The sequence below is a fragment of the Falco biarmicus genome, chromosome Z (genome assembly GCF_023638135.1).
Source record: "Falco biarmicus isolate bFalBia1 chromosome Z, bFalBia1.pri, whole genome shotgun sequence".
Lineage (NCBI taxonomy): Eukaryota > Metazoa > Chordata > Aves > Falconiformes > Falconidae > Falco > Falco biarmicus.
The window spans coordinates 46,499,833-46,522,380 of NC_079311.1; the positions used below are offsets into that span (position 1 = coordinate 46,499,833).

Here is a 22,548-nt window from a genome sequence, read left to right on the forward strand (position 1 = left end):
ATAGGTTCACACATAATTAGAAACTTCCAAACAGTGAAGCTTCTTTGAAACCCCATCATTACATCTTGCTTGTGAGTGCTTTAATACTAACTTAAGCCAGGGATTATTCTGTGTGCCAAGCTAGTAGGTGTAGGTGCATTTGTTTACTTTAATACGTTCTGAACTGTTTTTGGCGGGTTGTTAAATGATTAAATACTGGGTTATGTGAGCATACAGCAAATGCTGTTTCATTAATGCAGTTGACCTGACAGTGTGTATATAATATGCACATGGAATATTTCCTGACTATATACTTTAAGACTGTTTGTGTATGTCTGTATTGCATAACTGCAATTTCTCTGGAGAATATATAGGCATACTGTAAGAATGAGTTGCACTTATTCTTAGAGGGAAGTATGGCAAAAGAAAAGAGGAAAGAGCTATTGACTGAAACAGGGAAATATGCTTAAAAAAAAAAACAAACCACAGAGAAAACTGCTGTGACAGGAACAGGCTGTAGTACTTCTTGCACCAAGAAATCCATTTCAAACCGCAAGCACTGTTACCTCTTTGCATATGAGAGCTAACTAACTGCGTAAAAACTGGGTAGAAAAGTTGGAAAGGAATAATGAAGTTGACAAGCTTTGTTCATGTCTTTGTGGGGGTTGTTGGGGGTTTTTTGTACCCTTAAAGGAAAGCAAGCTATTAAATGGACAAAAGGAAGAAAACAGAAATATATGAGAGTTTAAACAATACACAAAACTTACAAAGAAGTGAATATTAATTGGAAAAGTAAGCAACAGAGTGATTTCTTTGATTTAACTAGTAACTTCCCCATTCTGACTGGGAATTGGAACACTGGGAAAGTTTCTCTTCCAGTCTGTTAGGACAACTTACTCTCTTGTGTTCTTTGGTGATTTCAAAAATAATAATAATAATAAAAAAAAAGCTTATCCAGATCTTTAATTAGGGACAGCTTTCTTTGCTTCTTCAAGTGTGCGCTGCTTTTGAGAATGATATGAAACTTTTTTTTGACAGAGGAAATGTTGAAATCAGTGTAGAAAACCACAGTAAATTATCAACTTGGTTTAGTAATAGAAACATTTAAATAGCAGGCATTTCTTTTTTTGAGCAGGATAAACTTAGAAGGCGAACACAAGGCAAGGTTAAACTTGTGAATCTCCCTGCTTGCCTGCTTTACATCAATCCATCATTCTCTATTGATGTTCTAAATGGTAAATGGATTGTAGAGTCATAGTCTGTCTCATATTCAGTGTGCTGAGCCAATGATTAACTACACCGCCCCATACCTGAAGTGCCAACATCAAGTGAAAAATACAGGAAATTGCTGAAGGGGAGGAAGAGACTGTGCTGTATGTGTGCCTGTTAGAAGGAGAAAATTAGATCTTAAAAGCTGTCCTCTTCCAGTTGTTACCTTCTGAGCAGATACCATGAGGTTTCTTTGAGTTGCTGGGTAAGATTTGTTGTCCTGCAGGTGACTAAGTTGAAAAGTCCAGGCTTCTTTATGCCTGGATCAGTAACTTCAGTTAGGTGTAAATGTGATGTTAATAGCTACAATGTAATTTGGTGTGAAAAGACTCTTAGGCGGCATTTTGGTTGATGTTCTCTATCTTTGCACTGGATATTTGAAGTGTTGCTGATCATACCAAGAAAACAGAACAGTTCAAGAAGTAATCAAATACAAAGACGAGCTCTAATAGAGATTTGTTACCTTTATGTGGATAATGTGATTGTTGCTACACAACTGAATTACAGTAACTTTCTTTTCCCTTACTTTAGAGATTCTTGGGTGTTACTTGTCTTCTAAAGACCTTGTTCAGTGGTGAAACAATGTTTTAGTATCGAGGAGGACTAATCTTTAGGTTGAGGGCATCAGATAAGATGGCAGGGCTTTGTTATTTGAAGCAGAGGTGAAGGAAGTCCCAGTAATTTATGCCACATGACTAGTCCCTTGGCCTTGCTGTGAGATTATGTTTTCATGCAAAGACCTATACTATGAGTAACATGAAAAGGCATCTTTGGCATTTGGAATGGCCTTCATTTTAGTTTGTCTGGCAGAAATAAATAAAAAAAGAAATTCATCACCATATGATTGTTGTCTATTCTGGAGCCAGGTGATAAGCATATTGGGATGGGGAAGAAGCTCCATTAATAATGATTATGCATATTTCCTTGTTCCATGGCAAATATTTAGCAGAATTTGTAATAGGCTGCCTGTTTGACAAACTCTGGATTTCCCTCAGGTGAGGGGTGAATGTAGTTCCTATTTTGTTCTTCTGCACTGTTTATGCCACATGCAGCCCTGAATGTGGCCTCTTGCATTCCAAGTGCATTACGCATTGCTGAGCCTGTCCCCAGCTATCATGTCAGGACATATTATGGGGAACAAGGTAGTTTTCAGCAAGCAAGCTAACTCCCTTTGAGAGAAAACAAGCTGTTTTCAGCTTGAATTGTTGCAGTCTTTTGACATTTATTGGGTTCTACCTTAGCGGTACTAGAAATGGTTGATAACAGGAAAGAATACCCGGGAATACAAATTACAGTGTTTCTGTCTTTCTCCCCTCCTGCATTACTAATTAATGTAAATCAGGAGAGTGAGAGGAAGAACTGGGAAGTTTAGGCTAATCTGCTGGTGATTAGAAGCTTATTCAGACTATATGCTTGGAGCCTTACTTTGTGCTAGTCAAGCACTGAAAAGCAGGCTTATCTTCAAATAGCATGAATTTTGAAAGAATGAACAGTCAGTGCTGCCAGTAGTTTGAATTACCAGCCCTTTAACAGATACCTGCTGAGAACTTACCAATTGTTTTCTTCTCTCAGAAAGTTTCCACATTAGCCAAATGTCTGTGTTTCCTGGAAAATTTAATTCATAATGCATAGCTGACATCAGAACCACAGCTTTCAGTATTCAAGCATTCTGCAAAACCTTGTTTCGTTTGGGAAGAAGTTTACTGTCTTATTGCACCACACCTTCAGTTAACCTCATCATGGGAAAAATACTGAATGGTTGAAGTTCAGTAAAAATGAAAACAATGGAAACCAAGTCCTATAATATAGTGTAACTTATAAGCAGCATTTGCTGTGCCGCATACATTTTTCAGAATAAATAAACAGAGTAAGATAATGCATTTTTAAAGCTAGGCTTGTTCTTTTGTCTAATGTATTGAAGTAAAACTTTGTGGAGTAGTAAGAAGCTCTTCTGGGTTATACAAACAGGAAATTGTCTCAGAAGCTCCTTCATGCATAGAATAACTTTTCAGTTTATTTGTAAAAAAACAACATAAACTCTAATTCCAATTAATGCAGAACCTATTCCAATGAACTTGTAGGTATTCTAGGAAATACATGTGTCTTTTGGTACAGGAGCCATTTTTAAGCTGTCTTTAAAAAAAGGCACAATAGAATTTTTTTGGCTGTATGTGTTTTCTTTAATAATGAAATTTCAGTTTTTGAGGTTCCGGATGAATATGCACAATTGTGTGATTGATAAAGTTACTGCTGGCGTTTTTATATGGAGAAGAAATAAAAAGTAAGCTGAATGTACAAGTATATGTTGTTGATTATTTAAGGCAACAGTGTGGTTTGTTACTACTTCCCATCTCAGAATAACTTCTCTTGTGCAGATAGTACTGGCCTGTTGAGATTTTGTATTTCTAAGCAAACTAAACACAAAATGTTGTAGAAGATCGTAAGGGAAACTTTGCATTTCTTGAAAATATACTATAGTTTCAAAGACTATTTTAAGGATTTTATCTTAAGTAATTGAGAGCAGAAGTGTGTTACTTTTTCATAAAGGAAGTTTATGATAAAAGAGACATTGAATGATTTGACTGCAAATAATGTGTGGATTCTACTTCTTTGTGACCTGAGAAAAAATCCTGAGACTACTTAAAGTATGTAGTGTAATAGTAGCTTGAGCAATAATGAGTTAAATGTTGTTTTGCAAGTTGTCTTCTTTCGATGAAAACTGCTTATTTCAGGGCTTATTTCTACTTAAATCTGTTTTGTAAAATCTCTAGAGATGAAAAAATAATAATGAAATGTCTATAGTAATCTATTATCACAATATAATAACATAAATAAGTAGTACTTATAACAATGTTAAATTATGATGATTATGATAATAATAATAATCATGAAGACCACCTTGAGGCAGAAGACTACCTCAGCACTATTTCCACTGAAGAAAATTGTTAGTAAATGTATATGAAATGCTAATGTTCTATCAAACAAACATCGTTCTAAATACTGTATTAATCACATGATGGGTGGAAATGCTTTCTACCAAGGTAATACTCATAAAAGTAGGAAATCATTAAAGTATTCTTATTTTATTTTTTTATTTATTTGTTCAGAAAATAAATGCTAAGCTTCATGATGGAGTGTGCCAGCATTGCAAAGGTGTCTTGGAGTGGCGAGTAAAATTCAGCAAGTACAAACTACTGTCACAGCCTAAAAAATGGTGAGTCAAGGTATTTTGTCTTAATCACTGATAGTGTCATTTGTGAACTTTGGAAAATATTTTAGTTTTGGAAATTCATGAGCGGTAGCTGCTAGTATATGACATTTTAAAATTTGGAGTCAGCAATGACAATATATTTGTAGTGTTATTTTTCTAATTCATTAGTCTTTTAAACTTGAAAAAAAAAATACAATGGAAAAGCAACTGCTTCCCTCTTTGCTGTTAAAATGCTTGAACTGTGGACATCTGTTTCCAAACCCAGCAGTGTGTTCTCCTGAACAAAAAGCCAAACCCAAACCAGTTGTAACACTATTTTCTAAGGCCTTGTTGCAAGTCAATATTAGAGGAATGTGCACATTTCTTAACTTTTGTAGTTCACAAAGGCTATCTAGTAGAGAAATGAGGAGAGGAAGGCTTTAGTTTTGTGTCATATCAAAATTCATCAGCAACGCTGTTCTCAGCATTACTGAGGCTTCAATTAATAAAAAAAGTTTACAGTACATGCATTTCATTACGTCTTGGCATGTTCTCTCATTTTGTGTATTAAACTGTAATCCTGAATATTAAATGTTTAGCATTATTTGCATACAGTTCTGTATTAGGTATTTTTGGATAAGTACATAACAAAGGTGATAAATATCTTAAAATAATATATAGGTTTGTGATCGGTTAATGTTTTGAAGTGGATACTGTCTTACTTCCTCCTTACTTGCTCAGCTGCGGAGTTCCTTACCTCTGTGGCAGCAGAGGCAGCCAGTGTTTCAACAGTGAAACTTTGAAACTGTAACTGGGCTGTGGTGTATAATTCAGCCAGCTTTGTCAGAGTAGTTTGCGTAGTTTGCTCTGTGTTTGTGTCTTCTCACTTAGATACTTCTGAAATACTCTACAAACTGCTTGAAGAGGTTGTATGTGTGCAGTTCCCCGAATGATAGTGTATTATATTTTGATTTTCAGTAGGTTAAAAGGGAAGGAATATTTCTTGATATTATCCCCTACTTGTGAGAAGTTTTACTTTTTCATAGGTAAAATGATATGCAACAAGTATTTTGGTTTCAGTAAACAACTTGACCCTTTCATGTAAAAAATTTTTTTTGGATTACATATAAGTCTTACTGGTTCCGCGCATAAACATTCTCGGTTCTGTTCACCACAGATAAAGTTGGGATTTGTCTTTTTTAACTTCTTCTCAAATGACTGTGAGCATCCTGTTTAAAAGTAATGATCTGTAACAAATCGTGTGGTAGTGGATCTGGTTCTTTTGCCTCTTCTCTGCTTAATCTGAAAGGAAAAAAGCATGTAAATCGGAGGAGCATTGGAAATAGGGAAAGTGGCATTGTGGGGCAGCTGCTTATGACAGAATAGGTGATGTTTTCTGTCATATTTTTGAACAAGTAAATTGGGCTGCAGACCCTTGTAGCTCTACAAGTGGTGGTTTCTAGTTCAGCCTACAGAAGTACAATGGCCGAGTGGGCTGCTGTTCTAAAAGGACAGGACTATAAAGATTTTCAGTGGGTGAAGCTTCTAGGTAAAGTAAACACATTATAGACATTAAAAATGTGACTCCATGGAAAAAAATTAATTCTTCAGACAGTGAGAATGGAGAACTTTTCTGTACCTCAGCTTATTTTTAGGTTTTTAACATCTTCAAAACTAGGATTGTAAGTACCACCACGAGTTATCCCTACTTTGCTTTTATTTCAAGCATTTAATTATTAAAAATTAAACTATTTTAAAAAAAGTCTATCCACCTTGCCTTGATAGTGCCCCTATTTGGTGGGAAGAGCTGTAGATGGGTTTTTTTATATTAATTCGACTGAGCATAGAAGAAAGAAAAAAGAAAATCAAAACCCCAAACTATTTCCATTGACATATACCTGTAGGTTTTCCTGGGGGAGGGAGAAGACCAGAAACACTAGGCAGTTCAGACTTTGCTTTTGTCAAATGTGTCCTACAGCAGTTTTTGTACCTATCCGATTCCTTAAGGGGCTGTAAAATCACATCTTAATGAAAGCTCAGCAGAGTCTAGATGAAGATAATAAGGAGAAGGCATTAGTGCTTAGGAACGGGATTTGAGAAAGCAAGTAAAAATTCTGTTTCACTAGATGCTAGTTAGTGCATCTGTCCTTATAAGGCATGCATAATCACCTGGATAATTTTCTTCAGCCTGTTTTAGCCATGTCTGCAAATCCACCGCTCAGAACTGTATGCTAAATCTTTCCTGACAAGGACTTCTAGTGCCTGAGGAACCGAGAAAGAGTGACTTTTAGGGCAGCTGCATTACATGGGATATATAGTTCCCGGTTCTGTTCTCCAAAAATACAGGGCTTTAGAATGTCAGCTGAATGTTAAGCCATAGCATTTTAGAAATGACTTAATCTACAGAGTTTTGTCATATTTTGAAAAAGAACAGGCAAAAACCTCTATGTAATTAGCTTGGGTTTGTTCAGAATACATTTCTGTGCAGGCTTATGTTCATAGAAAGCAAAGGCTCTGTTTGTAGTCATGAGAAGTTCTAGAGGAAGACATCATAGTGTTTGAATTGAAAGCTTTTAATTTGTAAAATGCATGTGCCTTTTTATACTATATTCTTATTTTCTTTTATTCTTAAACCAGAAGAAGTTATGTAGCTTTTAAACTAAAACTACCTACTGAAATGGGTGGAAGGGTTTCTTTTGTCACTGTGAATAGAAAAATTCTTGATTTTATGTTTCTTCTTAAGTTCTTGTTTTAATAATTCTTCAAAAGTTAAAGGGGAGGGAAGGCAGGCAATGATTTTGATAGTGCTGCTTGTTAAAACACAGATTGTTTCATGTGAGACTGGCCAATAACATGTTGTTCCTCTTTTGAAGAATATGTCTGTTGTCTTTGAACACAGAATGTTTAATAAGTTTCCACAAATACTTTTTTAATCATGTTTTCTTTTTGTTCACAGTGTGAAGTGCCTCCAGAAGACTGTAAAAGATCCTTACCATATGATTTGTCGACCATGCGCGGGTAAACTAGAAATTTGTGCTAAATGTGGAAAAGAAGAAGAAATAGTAATTCCGTAAGTAACTCATAGGTTACATAGGTTACAAGTACTGCACTTCCCCTTTATTAAAGCTTGTTTGGAAACTGCCAAGAGGCTGTGATACTTCATGCCATATTCTGAATAATCCTGATAGAAATCAGCTGGAGTCATTACCCTCACTTTCTTCTGCTGAAAACTGGGAGTGAAATACCTATTGATGTTAGTGGGGCTGGGCCAAAATAAGTCTTACTTGTGTAAGACACTTTAATACTAAATGGTAAATTGCCTATTTTCCTTAGGAACAAAGCACTTCAAAATAGTTTTCAGCATAGAACACCATAAAATATGCATAAGCCAAGTTACTGTTTGCATTTTGCCTGTCATTTGATGATTCAGTTACTAATGAACAGAAAAACTAAAAAAAGGGCTGATACACTGAGCACAGTTGCCATTGTCTATTTAGCAGGCTTTTGGTTTTTTAATTATTTTAATAAAGTTCTATCTTTATTGGGTATTCTATATTAATTTACTAGTTCATGACAACTGGCCAGCAGTTGTGTCATTGGTCAAACTGTCATATATGTTTCTTTTTCTTCACAGACTCTTTCCTTTACTGTCTTTTATATCTTTCTTATCTATCCTTAATAGAATATTCTACCCTCAATCTCATTCTTGTTTAAAAGAAAAATAAATTCTAGAAGCAGTTGATGATAACATCCTCTTGCTTTCTGCAGGATCGATAAAGGAAAAGACAGAACTGAGAGTGTGACTATGAAAAGTGGCCAGGAGAGCAGTGGATTGGACAATGAGCTGGATTTTGATACAAACTTCAGTAGTACAGACAGTGATGAGGATTCTGATGTGCTTGAAGAACAACTTAAAAGTATGAATTTTGAAAGGACAGAGATCTAAAAGGTTGAGTTTATATGAGAAACTACGCAGTCAGAAGTGGTAAACAACTGTTCAGAAGACCTGATTTGACATCTAAGGTCCTTGCGTATAGATGTTGCGTATAGATTGTACAAATAAATATTTTTTTTAATTGAGCAGATTTACTTGTGAAAAGATACAGAAATTGAATCTTTGAGCATAGTTATTTCTTGCATACATATAACAACTTCCTGTTTCTCTAGAATAAAGCCTCTTTGCGTAATTGGTCTAAATTCAATATTATGTGACTGTTGTATTGCCACTTGGAAACCTACATGAAAGTCTAGAATAAATACAGTCTTGTCATAAAAGGGAAGAGGTAAACCAGCTGTAGTAGTTTGCTGAAACAAGAACTTGTGACTTCTGTCAGTGAGTTTCCACATGGGGTCAAAGTACCCAGCAGTTATTACCCTTATGCCTGTTGTTTCCTTTTTGTGCAAAAAAAAAGGGTCTAAATGCCATCACCAGGAACAGTTAATGCGTATTTAACATATGTAAGTATGCATTACAAATTTGTGACTTTGTTACTACCAGCGTTTTGAAAAGAAAAAAACAGAAGACTCTTTAGGATTTCTCATAACAAGTCTCACACTTTCTTTTTGTTTGATTGCAGATCTAATGTAGTTTTGCTCTGGTATGAGAACACTTGTGTAGTGAAGTAATGCTTATGTAGTTACTCTTACTGATTTTCAGTTCTTTCCAGGGGTTATTTCAATGTAGCTTAAGCTCTAGGAAGAACTTAACTGAATTTGCACTAACCATCTTTTATGGGATTCAGGATGGTTTTATTTCTTCTGTATTGTCTGCTACCTCTATAACTAAAGAAAAAGTACTTCTGTATTGGGTCTGGCTGAGCCCGTAGCAGCCCTCGTAGTGCTGTGCTTTGTATCGGTATCTGGAAAGGTGTTTTAGCACACCAGTGTTGTGGCTACAGCTGTCCAGTGCTTGCACTGCATCAGGGCTGTCTCTCCAATGTTGTGTCCCCCCTTCGTCAGTCAGCTGGGGGTGGGCAAGATCATAGGAAGGGACATGGCCAGGAGAGCCGACCCAAAGTGACCAAAGGGATATTCCATACCATATGACATCTACTCAGATATAAAAGCAAGGAGGAAGGGAGGACATTAGTTATTTACGACTTTTGTCTTCTGGAGCAACCGCTATATGCTACTGAAGCCCTGCTTCCCAGGGAGTTGCTCACATCAGCTGTTGCTGGGAAGCAGGGAATAACATCTTTTGTTTCCCTTCACTTGTGTGCGTGCACGTTTTGCTGTTGCTTCATTAGACTGTCTTTATCTTGACTCACAAGGTTTTCTTCCATCTTATTTTCTCCTGCCCTGTTCTGCTGAGGAGGTGAGTGGTAGAGTGGCCTGGTGGATACCTGACATCCAACCAAGGTCAACCCACCACAACTTCCTAGAATTAAATGGTTTAACCTAGGACAAAATACTATGCTGTACTAACTGTGTCACAGCTACACATACACTTTGGTGTTCTGCCTGATTTGCAGTAGAGGGCTTGGAAAAATGTGATTCCCAAACTACCTTATTCAAATGAATTCTGGGGGACTCCAGCTCTGGAATTATACCACACACACACCCCAGCCCCTGCCACCCAGTAAGGGAAATACTGCAACTTTATCCTTTGAGAGAGATAGCCACCTGATGGCTACTGTAGTTGACCTTGACTGTAATAAGGATCTAGTTACAGATATTAAGACATTTTGCAGTCAATAGCCTAGAAAGTTCTGATTTAAAGGACAACTTCAGTATTGACAATAACAGGCAACAGTAGAATTCTTGTAATCAGTCATGGAACGGTGAGCGGTGAGCTCTTACTGTTTTCTTTTAACTGTGTAGGTGCTTGTCACTACACATAAGGCCTTAAGAATAAGCTTTTATTTTATTACCTTTTATTTATTTAGATTTGTCTTTTGTATTGTACATCAAAACACCCTATTACCTTTTCTAAACTATTTGTAAGTTTGTATCTTAATATCTAAAACATGCTTTTGTAAATGATATGTAAGGACTAGTAATCTGCTTGGTTTGTTTCTTTATCTTTTTTCTTTTTTTTTTCCTTTTTTTTTTTTCTCTTCTTATTGTTCCTTTTTCATTCTGTCCTTCTGCTATTGGAGAATTAGATTCCCTAAGATTATTTTAATTTTTCTGTCCCATGTAGATCTTTTGCATAGGTAGATTTTTGCTAAGTGTTTTGCAATGAACACTAGCAGTAAACTATTGAAAAACATTTTACTGGTCATCTTTGTTCCCATGATGCATCGTGACTTTTGTGGCTTTTCATTGAGACGAAGTCTAAAGTTTACAAAGTGTTTGGGTGGTATTCTGTTTCTTTCTGGAGTTGCTTATTACATAGTTGTTTGCAACCGTAAAGGACTAGGACTGATGACCCAAACAACCCATTTCCTTTCTCCACCCACTCTATATAAACATGTTTTGTATAAGCTAAACCACTAGTTTTGTGATTAAACATACTGGTTCTTTCTTAACTGCAACTAACAAAACCAAATGAAATTTGGAAGTTCAAAATTTGTAGAAAAACAATGGTTTGTCTTGGAAGAGTCAGTGAAGCTGCAAAGCACCAAGAAGTGCTTAGTGGCAGGAAAGGAGTTAGTCTGGTGTGTTTAGAAGTCAATGGAAATTGGTCTGAAGTTCATGTTGCATTGACAGCTAAGTCCTCCCAACAGGACAGCAGTAATGTCTTAGTGTGACATCATCTGTTATCTTGCCAGTTGACATCATTAAAGACAGAGTAAACAAGGAGTATCCCACACACACATGTTGCAGGTGACTGGGCAAGGTGCTAGAGGGGAGTTAATAAGTCATCTGGAGTTAGCTTCAGAAAGAGTCTCTCTGAAGGGGAAAATGTGAGTGTCATCAAAAGTGAACTTGTTTTTTAAAGTGTCATACATATGAGAAATGTTCTTCCACTTGGAAAAATTAGGTAATGGCCTAGCCCTTTGCCCAAAGGTGAGAGGGAATCCTGAAGTGATAGGAAAAGGTGTCATGGAACTGGTAGGAGCTCTATAATGAGAAAATAAAGGGAAGGGCTCTCTTCTCAAGCCAGTGATACAACCTGTCACTACTGGGGAAGAGCAGTGCCATACAGACAAGCAGCATGTAGCAACAAAACAAATGTTGGGGATAAGTCCTCTGAAGTTAGCATCTTCATATCACGCACAACTAATGCTCTGTTTGGAGTTTAGGTGGGCATTTGATACTACAGTTGATGAAAACTTCACTGTGAACGAGCACAGCTGCAGTAGTGGCTGGCTGGTGTTAGTCCAACCTCTGTGAAGACAGTTTCTGATTCTGCCTTTAGTCGTTACTGTGGTTAAAAGATGCATTGCTGGAAATGGTTGCTGCAACTAAAACCATGTATGATGTTGATTGTGAGTCACTTGCAAAGTTGCTAACTTGGAGTTGGGGCACTTTTGCTATTATAGGAAAAGGAGTTTCTATTCTACTGAAGACGCCTCTGACAGGAATAAAAGGAACAATTTTAGTTTTCTTGTTTAATTTTGATTAAAGTTAGAACCTATGTGTAATTACAGTTAGATTTTATTTTTCTAAGACTTTCAAATAATAGTTCTGAATTTCAAGGGGGGGTGTGTGTGAAGAACTTGTTGAACAGAGGATTTTGCAGGGGCAGGACCCCTTTAAACCCCGATTTTCAGTAAGATCATACATAGATTAAAAAAAAAAAAAGAGATCAAAAGTCATCAAAGGGATTTCTAAGAAAATCTTTAGGGTAGTTGCATAATAGGAACAATCTTTAGAGTTTTTAATGGACATTTTGAAAGGTTTCTGCCTCTTCTTTTACAAAGAATAATGAATTTGCATTTGTAAACTTTGGAAGAGGGGAAATAATAATACCACTGTGCCTACGGGTATTGAGATGCAGTTTAAACAATCTACCTAGGTTTGGGTTTCAGGAATTTAACTGAAACTTCCAGGTTATTCCTGAATACGTTATGAAGAAGAGAGTGATAGATGTTGATAATTAGTCATCTGAAGAATAAAGGTGATGCAGTGATGCTGCTGACATGGTTGAATTCCTGTTAACTGATTGTCCTTAGGAGTGTTACCAATTCTGATTTAGTGTGATTCAACACTGACAGTAATTAAGTAGATAATGGACCGTCGGCATGTGTAAGGCAAGCATGCAAAATGATTCTTACTTCACAAGGGGAAATGCTTATCATAGGCTTGAGCTGTCAGAACTTGTCATTGTTGACTTGTACAGGTTTCTGGAAAACCAAAGTCCCATATATAAGTATTTCTTAGGACAATCTGGATTCATTGCAGTGTGAGGAGAGTCCAGTATAGACACAGCGCTGCATCCTGGCATAATTGCTTAACAATCTTCTCTGTCAAAGTTTGCAAGCATCTGTGAGACATCCTGTCATTGAATGTTTTGAAGTATCAGGCAATACAAAAAACATTGCCCAGTGATTTACTCCTAGTTTTGCATGGGCTGGGCTCTTCTATTCTTCTCTTGGCTACTGATTAATCTGTATCCCCCTAAAGTAATAAGAACAGTATCAGCCTGTGAAGGTTTATAGGTCTACTGGTTAATTAGGGAAAGGATGACATGTTTTCTCCCTGTAATGGGCATGTACTTGGATACTGAGATGCAAATCATAGCATTAGCAAGGAAAATAGCCGAATATATAGTAGGTAATCAAATGTGAGCCACCTTGTAAACCATGGCCCTACGGTTATATGTGTTTTCTTTGTTTGGGAGTTCTCACAAGTAAACAGATGCTGGTAGAAAGCACAAAACTACCTCTGCTTATTGGAAGCATCAGGCTAACTTACAGAGTTACTGAGGAAAGGTTTGTAAGTGGCATGGAGAGACATTCTTAATTATCAGGTGTTCAGGGAGCTGGTCATGCACACTGTCAGCACCTGTTTCGTTCTTCTGACTACCTTTTATCTGAAAGCTATTAAAAAGACAAAACAGTATGTGAAAAAGATGGTATGTGCTCTGCATGCGTGCTGTCATCACATAGAGTAAGCATGTAAAGTAGGCTTCCTAAACCTTAAAACAATTGAAAATACCCTAATATTAAAAGTGAGGTAGATCTGTCTAGGGATTGATAACATGTCCTCAGAGAAATCACCTGTAAAAAACTAGAAATAATTGGCGTATTTCAGGGAGCAGATTTTCCTGTTGGAGCCTCTAAAATAGTTAAGAAGAAATCACACAGGAGTGATCTTTTTTCCTACTGAAGTCAGTGAGAAAACTGTTTGTAATAATAATGATAGGACTCATAATTCAGTCATCAATAGGAAGCTTGAATTTGAGGATCTGAAAACAATGGCTGGAGACCACATCCAATACATTAAGGTTTGACCGGAATTTCAGATTTGTGCAGCATCTGTACTTGCATTTGCCTTTGATATAGCTTTAGAACCCACAGTTAAAAGGAACTGGTGTAGTCTCGTAAGTAAAACTGCTTTGAAAGCAGTACCAGATATTTTAATATTTTTCTTAAAACTGCAACAAAGATGACCATGGTTTTCTATAAAAAATGTATGGATTATGCATATTTTTGAATGGCAGCACTCACTTGAAAGCTCTCTTTTTAGGACAGCTTGCATTTCTGAGTCTAAAGTTTGTTGCAGGTACGCTCCTTCCTCTTGGCTTGCTGTTACCTAAATCCTGTGCGAGCAAGTGTGACATAATTTGTAAAAAGAACCTGTAAAGAGTGTCCGCGTTAGTATATGTAGCAGCAGTGAAACTCATAGCATTTATTAAATCAGTACTTGCAAGCCAAGTGTACAACAGCTTGCTTTTGTTTTTTTCCTCATAGACCTTACTCTGTCTCCTGACTATACTGTTCCTTTTAGGGTTATTTTCTGTCTTTGTTCTTGCAGTGTGGTTCTGCTAGCCTGAGAAGTTGCAGCTTTCAGGAGTTGCTAGCTTGAATGAGAGCTGATGCAGCCTCTGACTGACAGCAACAACAGATTACTCTGGGTTATTCCCAGTAGCAGCAACAGAGTTGATGCCAGAACCATAAAACAAACTGCTTCGAAGCTTGTGGTGATGTTTGTGAGATGTATGAGAACTGAAGCTGCAGGTCTCAGGGAAAAGGATAAAAGGGCCCTACACTATTTTTATTATAGTAGGGAAATGCAAAATAACCACAAAACTTCCACTTCCAAGGAAAAAAACCCCACATAAAATCAGACTACATCTATTTTTTTAGCAACAGCAGATTTACTGTTGCTCACATGACAGAGGTTTAAAGTCTTTCTCTGGGAATGACTAGTATCTCATGCTCAAAGGATAATAACCCTTTGGTAGTGGCTTAGTCTTTCTTACAATAAGTTAGTGATGGAACCTCCCAGAACAGAACAAGCTTGTACTGTGTTATTTGGAGAAAAGACGTAATATATATATTTTATTGTCTTTATGTTCTAAAACTGTAATTCTATGCTCTGAAAAGACTGTTAGGAATTTGGCATAAACATTTAGAAAGACTGATGCTGTTACTCCAAAATCTTCCTATCTTAGGATAGTATTACATGAAGGATTAAGCCATCTCAAAACTATGCAGTGACTGGAACTTCAGAGCTATTGTATTCACTGTGTTTCAGCAGAAAGTTTTCTACTCTTTCAGTTTTTCTATTAGCTTGGGTTGCATTTGGATATAAGTAGTACTGACGCTGTGATCTTGCCACATCAAGAAAGAACTACGTTTTGGATCACCACATTCAGCTAGTGGCTACTTTCACATCCTCCTGACTGAACTTCTCTCTAAGGTCTGTGGATACCAAAAAGATGGCTGTCTATGTTACTTCAAAAAAATCACATCAGCAGCTGACTGGCTGTGACAAAAAAAAAAAGACTGTAGCAGTCACCCAGCATACCGCACCCCATGCGGCTTTCTTGTCCCCTGCCATTCCAAGCATGTGGCAGTCCCGACCTCTCTCTACTACAAAGGCTGGAATTAAAAGTGTGCATTGTTCCCCCCACTGAGCAGAGACATTTCCCTTGCAGTTAATGAGAACACAGTGTGTGGCTCAAAAGGAAGGCTAATATATATGCTTCTAGTCTTCAAAAGAGAGAGGGGTCTCTGCCAAGTATCTGAGGATGTCAGGCAGGGAGCCCAAGCCAAGCCTGTCCAAAATTCCACTTTGATCGAGGGGAGGAAGAGGGAAGGGAAGGGAAGGGAAGGGAAGGGAAGGGGGAAAGAAAAAGAAAGAAAGGACACAGCTTCTAACTATGAAATAAACACAACGCCAAGCTTGCAAGTATAGAAATACAGAGGTTCACACAGCTCGCAAGTGCTTTTCTTAATCTTCACAGTCTCCAGCCATCACTGTAATGTGCATGGAAATCAAATAATAAATCTAAAACTTTACGTAATTAGCATGACAAGTTAGTGTTTATTGCCCCCTAGCATATCAAATGAGATTTGCAAGCAGGCTCCAGGGAATGAAATACCTTGTTGCTGTTTGAGTTCTCTTTTATTTTAGGTGAAAATGAAGGCAACTTAATGAAACTGTAATGGAAAGTAACTATTCTGTAATGTACTTATTCTGCTAGGGCCTAAATGGAAATTACCTGAAAAGAATAATTCAGATTAAAAACCCCATTCCTGGAACTGAAGGTAGCCCATCACAGTGACAAAACCACTTAATCTCTCTCTCTTTTTTTTTTTTTTTTTTTTTTTTTTTTTTTTTTTTTTTTTTTTTTTTTTTTGTGTGTGTGTGGGCTTTTTAATGAGGTGGTTTGGGTTTTTCCCATGTTAAAGCTGTGTTTACCATTAGTTACACTATTGAGTGTAGCTCTGTTCTGCACTGCTTTAACAACAAGCTTTTTAAAGCTACTGCTTTAACAACAAGACCAATGAGTTGTGATATTCTACACACTGTGGGATGTGTGCTCCTTCTGGGAATGCTGTACTTCATCCTAAAACTAAACAGTGTTACAAGCAAACTTGATTTACTGATTTTGAGTAAACTATTGGTGGTTAAATATATCTCCCCTAACTGATTTAACATCAAGATAGTCCACTGGACTTCATGTTCAGCTTATTTTGATTGAGGGTTGTGGTTTTTTGTGGGTTTTTATTTACAGGAGTACTTTGCTACTCCATTAGAGAAGGATCCCAAGTCTATGTGACATTTGCTGTTCCGGAGTATACTGCGTAAATCAGTTAGGGTAGATGCATGAGCTCACAGGAGCTACCAGGTCAGCACGAGACAAGCAACGGAACCCAAAACACTTAACATCCTACTCTGATGCCTTACCCATTTGGTTTTGCTGCCCACCCTGTGATTTCTATACACAATGTACAAATGAGGGAATGACCTTGTATAGACTTGGAATCTTAAAAAAACAAAAACAACAAACAAAAAAAAACCCAAAACAAACAACAAACAAAACACACCCAAAGGAAGTTAGCACTTTTTCACTTAATAAATGTAGGACAAAGAAAACATTGTTGTAAAAGAGCTTGTGTGCAAAACCGGCACATTTGCTTGCCAGTGATGTATGGCAAATGGCTGAGCAAAGGTTCAAGCCTTTCTGGTGGTCCTACTGATATCCTCACGTTTCTTTCTGGGAAAAGCTCCCATAAAACACCAGGTGTCACTGTGACAAAGTGAAAAAGTTGGCTTCACACTGCATGGTGGTAATGGCTTTAAAAACCAGCACCGATGTCAGTCTCCAGCCTGGGTATCTCGAAAGTGCTTTGCTTTCATAGCCCGAAGCTGGCTGGCCAGCTTTTATCTCACAGGGATGCAACTCTCGCTGATCTGTGCAGCAAGCTGCTACCCAGATCATCTATGCTTCCAGCAAAGCTGCTCAGGAGAGATCAAGGGTGAACACCTGAGCTGGGAATTCTGCTTTTAATTTGGAGTCTGCTTTAAGAGAAAGCTCAAAAGGCCATGCTTCCCAGCCTGGCCATGCTTCCCAGCCTGGCCTCCACACCTGCAGCTGCAGTAGTACAAGTGGGCAAATATTGAATTTTCAAAAGTCAGTGCTAACATGCTCATTCAGTACTCTGCCCCCCTGTTATGCAAAATACAAAAAATCCCAACACTGCACAAGCCACATATCAATCACACCAAAGAAAGGTTTACACATCAATATATTGAGCTCAGCTCATTAATTTCCTCAGAAATCTTGGAAAACTGGTGTAAAGTGGGTGAGAGAAAAAAGCCTGAAAATGAAAAAATGTTGCCACCAAGTGACATCTTCACCCAGAACTCTTTTTTCCAGCAGCAGCTTCTCAGGAGCTCCTTTGAGATGCTAGTTGATGGACCCCCCAAAGCAGGTGTGTGTCAGGGCCAACAAAAGTTTTACTCTTCAGTTAATCAAGAGCAAGGACAGATAAAAACGAGTTAGTTCGGCTTCCTGTGTTGAATTCCACCTCAGTAAGCACCTGCTCGTTTACCATGGTGGGCCAGCCTTGACTAAGCCAAACACCCACAGAGCTGCTTGCTCACTCCTCTCTCCTGCGGCAAGGGAGAAAGTAGAAAGAAGGTGAGGAGACTTGTGGATCAAGGTAATGATAGCTTAACAGAGGCAGCAAAAGCTGCGCATGCAAGCAAAGCAAAAAGAGGAATTCACTCAGCACTTTGTGTGGGCAGGCAGGTGTTCAGCCACTCCCCAGAGAGCGGGGCTTCATCATGCACAACAGTTGCTTGAGAAGACAAACACCATGAGACGTCCTCTCTTTCTTCCCCTTTCCCTCAGTTTTTATTGCTGAGCGTCATGCCATAGGGTATGGGCATATCCCTTTGGCCAATTTGGTTTTGCTGTCCCACCTGCATCCCCTCCCACCCTCCTGCCCAGCCCTGGCCAGCTTCTTGGTAGGGGGCAAAGTGTGAAAGAGAGAGCCTTGACTCTCTTCGGCACTGTCCAGCAACTGCCAAAACAGGGCTGTGCTGTCAACATTGTTTTAGTCACAAATCACACCAAACAGGCTGCTGTGGAGGAAGTTAACCCCACCCCAGCCAGATCCCGTACATTTACATCCTACATTTGCTTTCTGAATTGCCTCAGTGTTACAGCATTCTCAGGTCTGAATGCCAAAAATATAAATTATTGTAAAATTGTCTGTACAGAGCTTTCTAGGCTCAGACTGAACAAATTTGTAAGAAAATTCATGAGCATGAACATGGGGATCCATATGGATCCATCTGATGAAATGTTTGCTCCTCACTAAAATTTAGTCACTGTATTCACTAAGGGGTAAAATGCATAAGCGACTCTTTCCTTGAAAGAAAGATCTGAACCTGTATTTAAAAAAACAAAAACCAATGTCTTCATTAGTTAGGTGTTTGAAGACTCTGGATGAAGTACTTATAAGGTACAAGGTGTTTAGGATCTGGATACTTGGAATCAAAGGGTGACATTTGATTTTGTGGAGGGTGGATGGTTTGCCTTTTCCTCTTTTGGACATTCCTGGGTCACTTCAGTTTGTGGATATGTGTGTTCTGGAGAAGATAAAATATGAGGGTGGTCATGAGCAGGACAAGTTAAATCACAAGTGCTTCAGAACAGAAATCTGGGAACTACTTATTGGCCACTCCTAAAAACATAGGTCCTTTTCTATTCCTTTCAGAATTCATGTCATACTCTGATTGGTGATCTCTGGCAGTTAGCCATGTGCATGAGAGCATTCAGATCCATACCAGCATGTAGTTTTAGTTAGTGTTAAGGTCTGCACATTAATTCACAGAGCAGCACTGCATAATATTTTTGTTCTGGAAGTACTGGAGGGTTTTCTGAGAATTATGGAATTATCCATTTATCTTTGGTCAAATCCAGACTGCATAAAGATCAATGGGAGTTTTGATACGAAAAACTAATGGTCTCTGAAGCTGGCATTTTTGAAATTGTGCAGTGCTAATGGTGATTTTGACTATGAAGCCTTATGCTTCTGCTGAGAAGACCTCCTGGGCCTGTGGACTGTCTCTGTAATAGGATGATTCACAAGGGTATTTGCTCACAAATGGTAACAACCCTGGTTAACTAGGCTGGTCACACAGAAACTACTCTGAACAGTTGTTTTATCAGCATATGTTTCTGATGTGAAGTTCTCTTAGCAGAAAGGCTGTTGTCCCAGGTGACCTCTCAACTCTCAAATGAGGTAGGTTTTGGGGTAAAACCATTTCCACTCAACAAATTGGTGTAACTCCTGTTCATCCCTGAAGCGGATTCTCTGACCCAAATCTCAGGAGAGCTGAGCTGAAGGATCCAGTATTCCAACAGTTTAAGACATACGGGCAGAGAGGAGTTGGATGAGATGGTTACCAGCCATGCTTCTGTTTTGCTAGCCCTTTCTTGGGGAGCGGCAGCACCAAATATTTCCAACATGGGGAGCATCCCTCCCTTTGCTGACCAGACCCTTGTGTGCTACCTATAGCACAATCTGTACAACTTTATATTGTCACAAGAGTCCCTAGGTCCCTTGCTAGGACACTCTCAGTGAACAGAGGATTGACTGTTTTTTGCTTCTGAGGGTATTTTGTGCACTGAAAGCAAAACAGATGAAATTTAGCAACATCAGTTAAATCTTCCCTAAATTTCCCAGTAATTTTTCATTGTGAAAAGATTTCTATGGTAGCAACAGAACAGTATTTCTATATTTATATCACGCTGGGGGTGGCATCAGTGAGCTTCTCTGTTGGAATATATTTGCAACTGAACTATTACAGGCAAAGTCTAAGACTTGCTTAAAACAAATTATATATCTGTTATTGTTTGACTTTGTAGGGGAGGTGGAGCAGGCAAAAGTTAATTTCTGTTCACAATTTAGCTCATCAATCACTTGCCTTGACTGTAGTGAATGTGGTGACTGAATTAGCTACACCAGCAACATCCGGGTGTCAAGAACTCCTCCTTTAAATAATGGAAATCATAAAGGTGTCAAAATCAAATGTCTGGTCACAGTCATAACTGATGTCACCATGTTTGTACCATCAATTATGATGTAAGCATTTATAATTAAAGACAAAATCAAAAGCATGAAATGAAAACGCACATGAAAGTTCTGATTTAGTGCTAGTATTAATATTAAATGTACAAAAAAAAATAATATTAAAATGATGCAATATTAGTATTTGTTATCATAGAATAAATCTACTGGTGTCTTATCAGATATTCTAAGTAGCCATATTCCTAGTGCTTTTTAAAATGGATAAGGCAGTAACTAGGTCTCTGTTAAATTTTGAAAGCATATTTTTTTCAAGGAATATTTGAGTTTGATCCACAGTACTTCTTTGTTGCAAATGGCACTGCAGTTAAGGGCACAGACCACCACATAAATAAGCTGCATATGGAACAACATATTATTACCTCAAGTGCATGAAGATGGAGCAAGTTGTGTTTTGTAAAGAGATGTAATACAACTTTTTAGGAAGTGGATGTAACATAAGCAAATGGTTTCTCTCTGCAAAGTCTTGCTGGTTTACATAAAAAAACATGTGACAGTAGGATATCTGCTTATTCAATGGCAAACATTTGTACTGGTCATTTAGCTAATAAAAGATAATGTATCTCTTTACAGATCTGGATTTACATTTTTAGCTGTGCACCATTTTGTGCAGCCAGACCCTGCCTATTGCCAATGTGGTCTAATATTAAATCACTTGTCTAGCACAGCTGATCAGATAGGAAATAGTAAAAGAAAACTGTGTTCCTCTCTAGATTGTTTCTAAGTAAGAAAATACACAGCAAGGTGACAACATTGTTTAGTAATAAGCACCACATTTATAATGGCAAGGTACCCAGATGGTGTGCAAATAGGTAGGTGATGCAACTATGATACGGAGTTAGTGCTGGTTGGTTGAAACTTCCAGTGAAGATTTAATTTTTAGACAAGTATTTCCCAGTTAATCAAGCAGCTATTGAAGAATTGGAGTCGAAGAATTTCCAAGTTCAGGCAGAATAAAGGTGGAAGAAAAATCCTCTCCCAGAACTACCAGCTCTTTTCCTTCCTAATTAGGAGTGATAAGAATTTGAGCAAGTACACAAGAAGAGAGAAATAAAATCCTTCCTTTGGCTGGTAGATAGAAATCAATACACAGAAATACTGTTTTCACTAATATTCTTTTAATCACAATTTTCAAGTACTGAAACATAAGCCATTTTTTTCCTGATACGGAAAACAGCTACAAGAACAAACACATCAAGGTGGAAGGCCTAGAAAATGTTCCATGAACCACAAACAACTTGATTTAAAAGCCTAAAAAGTCCTTTTGTCCTTTGGCAGATCATCAACTGGAATCTAATTTCATCTTCTGAAAAAAATCAGATCTATTTTGTGCCCTAAAAAAAAAAACACCTTGAATTGGTTGGTTCATTTTCTTTTGCTTCTGCTACCAACTTCTCTTTTTTTGTGATTGCTGTTTGCAGAGTGCAGGAACACTGATTAATGCCTGTGGTGTTTCTCTTCTAAAGTAAGCCCATTCCTTGGAACAGTTTTACCAAACTGGGGCCAACCTGGAACACAATATAGTTTCAATGGGGCAGGCCAGTTTCAAGAAATCAGTGTTATGTTCTCTCCCTGTTTCTGGCTTAGAAGTAACTATGGTGACTGCAAAAGCTTAACTACTTCTGCACAGACCCTGAGATTGTCATCTTTCACAACTTTGCTCCCTCTAACTCCCCAAAATTACCTTACCAAAATAACTTCACTGTTCCATAGTTTATATAAAGCAAAGTTTATAATTCATCCTCAGTTCAAACTGCAGTCATCGTATCATAGAGCAGATTATCTCTAATCTCATATCTACTTGGCAATTCTGATGGCAAACTGGAAAAAAGCTGACCAAACAAGTCCAAAGGACATTCTCCACATGAAAGATAAGACTTTCAAAAGCACCCATATCACTGGGAGGCCTGGGGTGTGCTGGCTTCCTGACATACAAACCTCACTGGCGTGCCTGTTCAAGCTGTCCAGCTCATTTTTGAAGCATGAAGTTGGCTGGTGCTCAGCAGATATGTACCCCACCTGAGAAGGGTCTCCAGGATCACCAGTGTGCTGGGAGTTCCAGCTTGGAAGGCAAGGAGAGATGATGTACGGAGTGAGGCAGGACAGCGTCAGCAGCAGCAGGAGCTCCTTGCCCCCCAGCCTGGTCAAGCCATACTGCTGCCACCACCA

At 38.1% G+C, this 22,548-nt stretch overlaps 1 protein-coding gene across 1 annotated transcript in view; it reads left to right on the forward strand.

Annotated features, from left to right (window-relative positions):
• Window positions 1–8,635, forward strand: part of CZH9orf85 (chromosome Z C9orf85 homolog) — a 12,814-nt gene extending 4,179 nt beyond the window's left edge. Inside the window, exons 2-4 of the mRNA XM_056324421.1 lie at window positions 4,356–4,462; window positions 7,395–7,508; window positions 8,207–8,635. Coding sequence (XP_056180396.1) covers window positions 4,356–4,462; window positions 7,395–7,508; window positions 8,207–8,384 — 399 coding nt within the window. The 3' untranslated portion in view covers window positions 8,385–8,635. The remainder of the gene's footprint in view (window positions 1–4,355; window positions 4,463–7,394; window positions 7,509–8,206) is intronic.
• The last annotated feature ends 13,913 nt before the right edge of the window (window positions 8,636–22,548 follow it).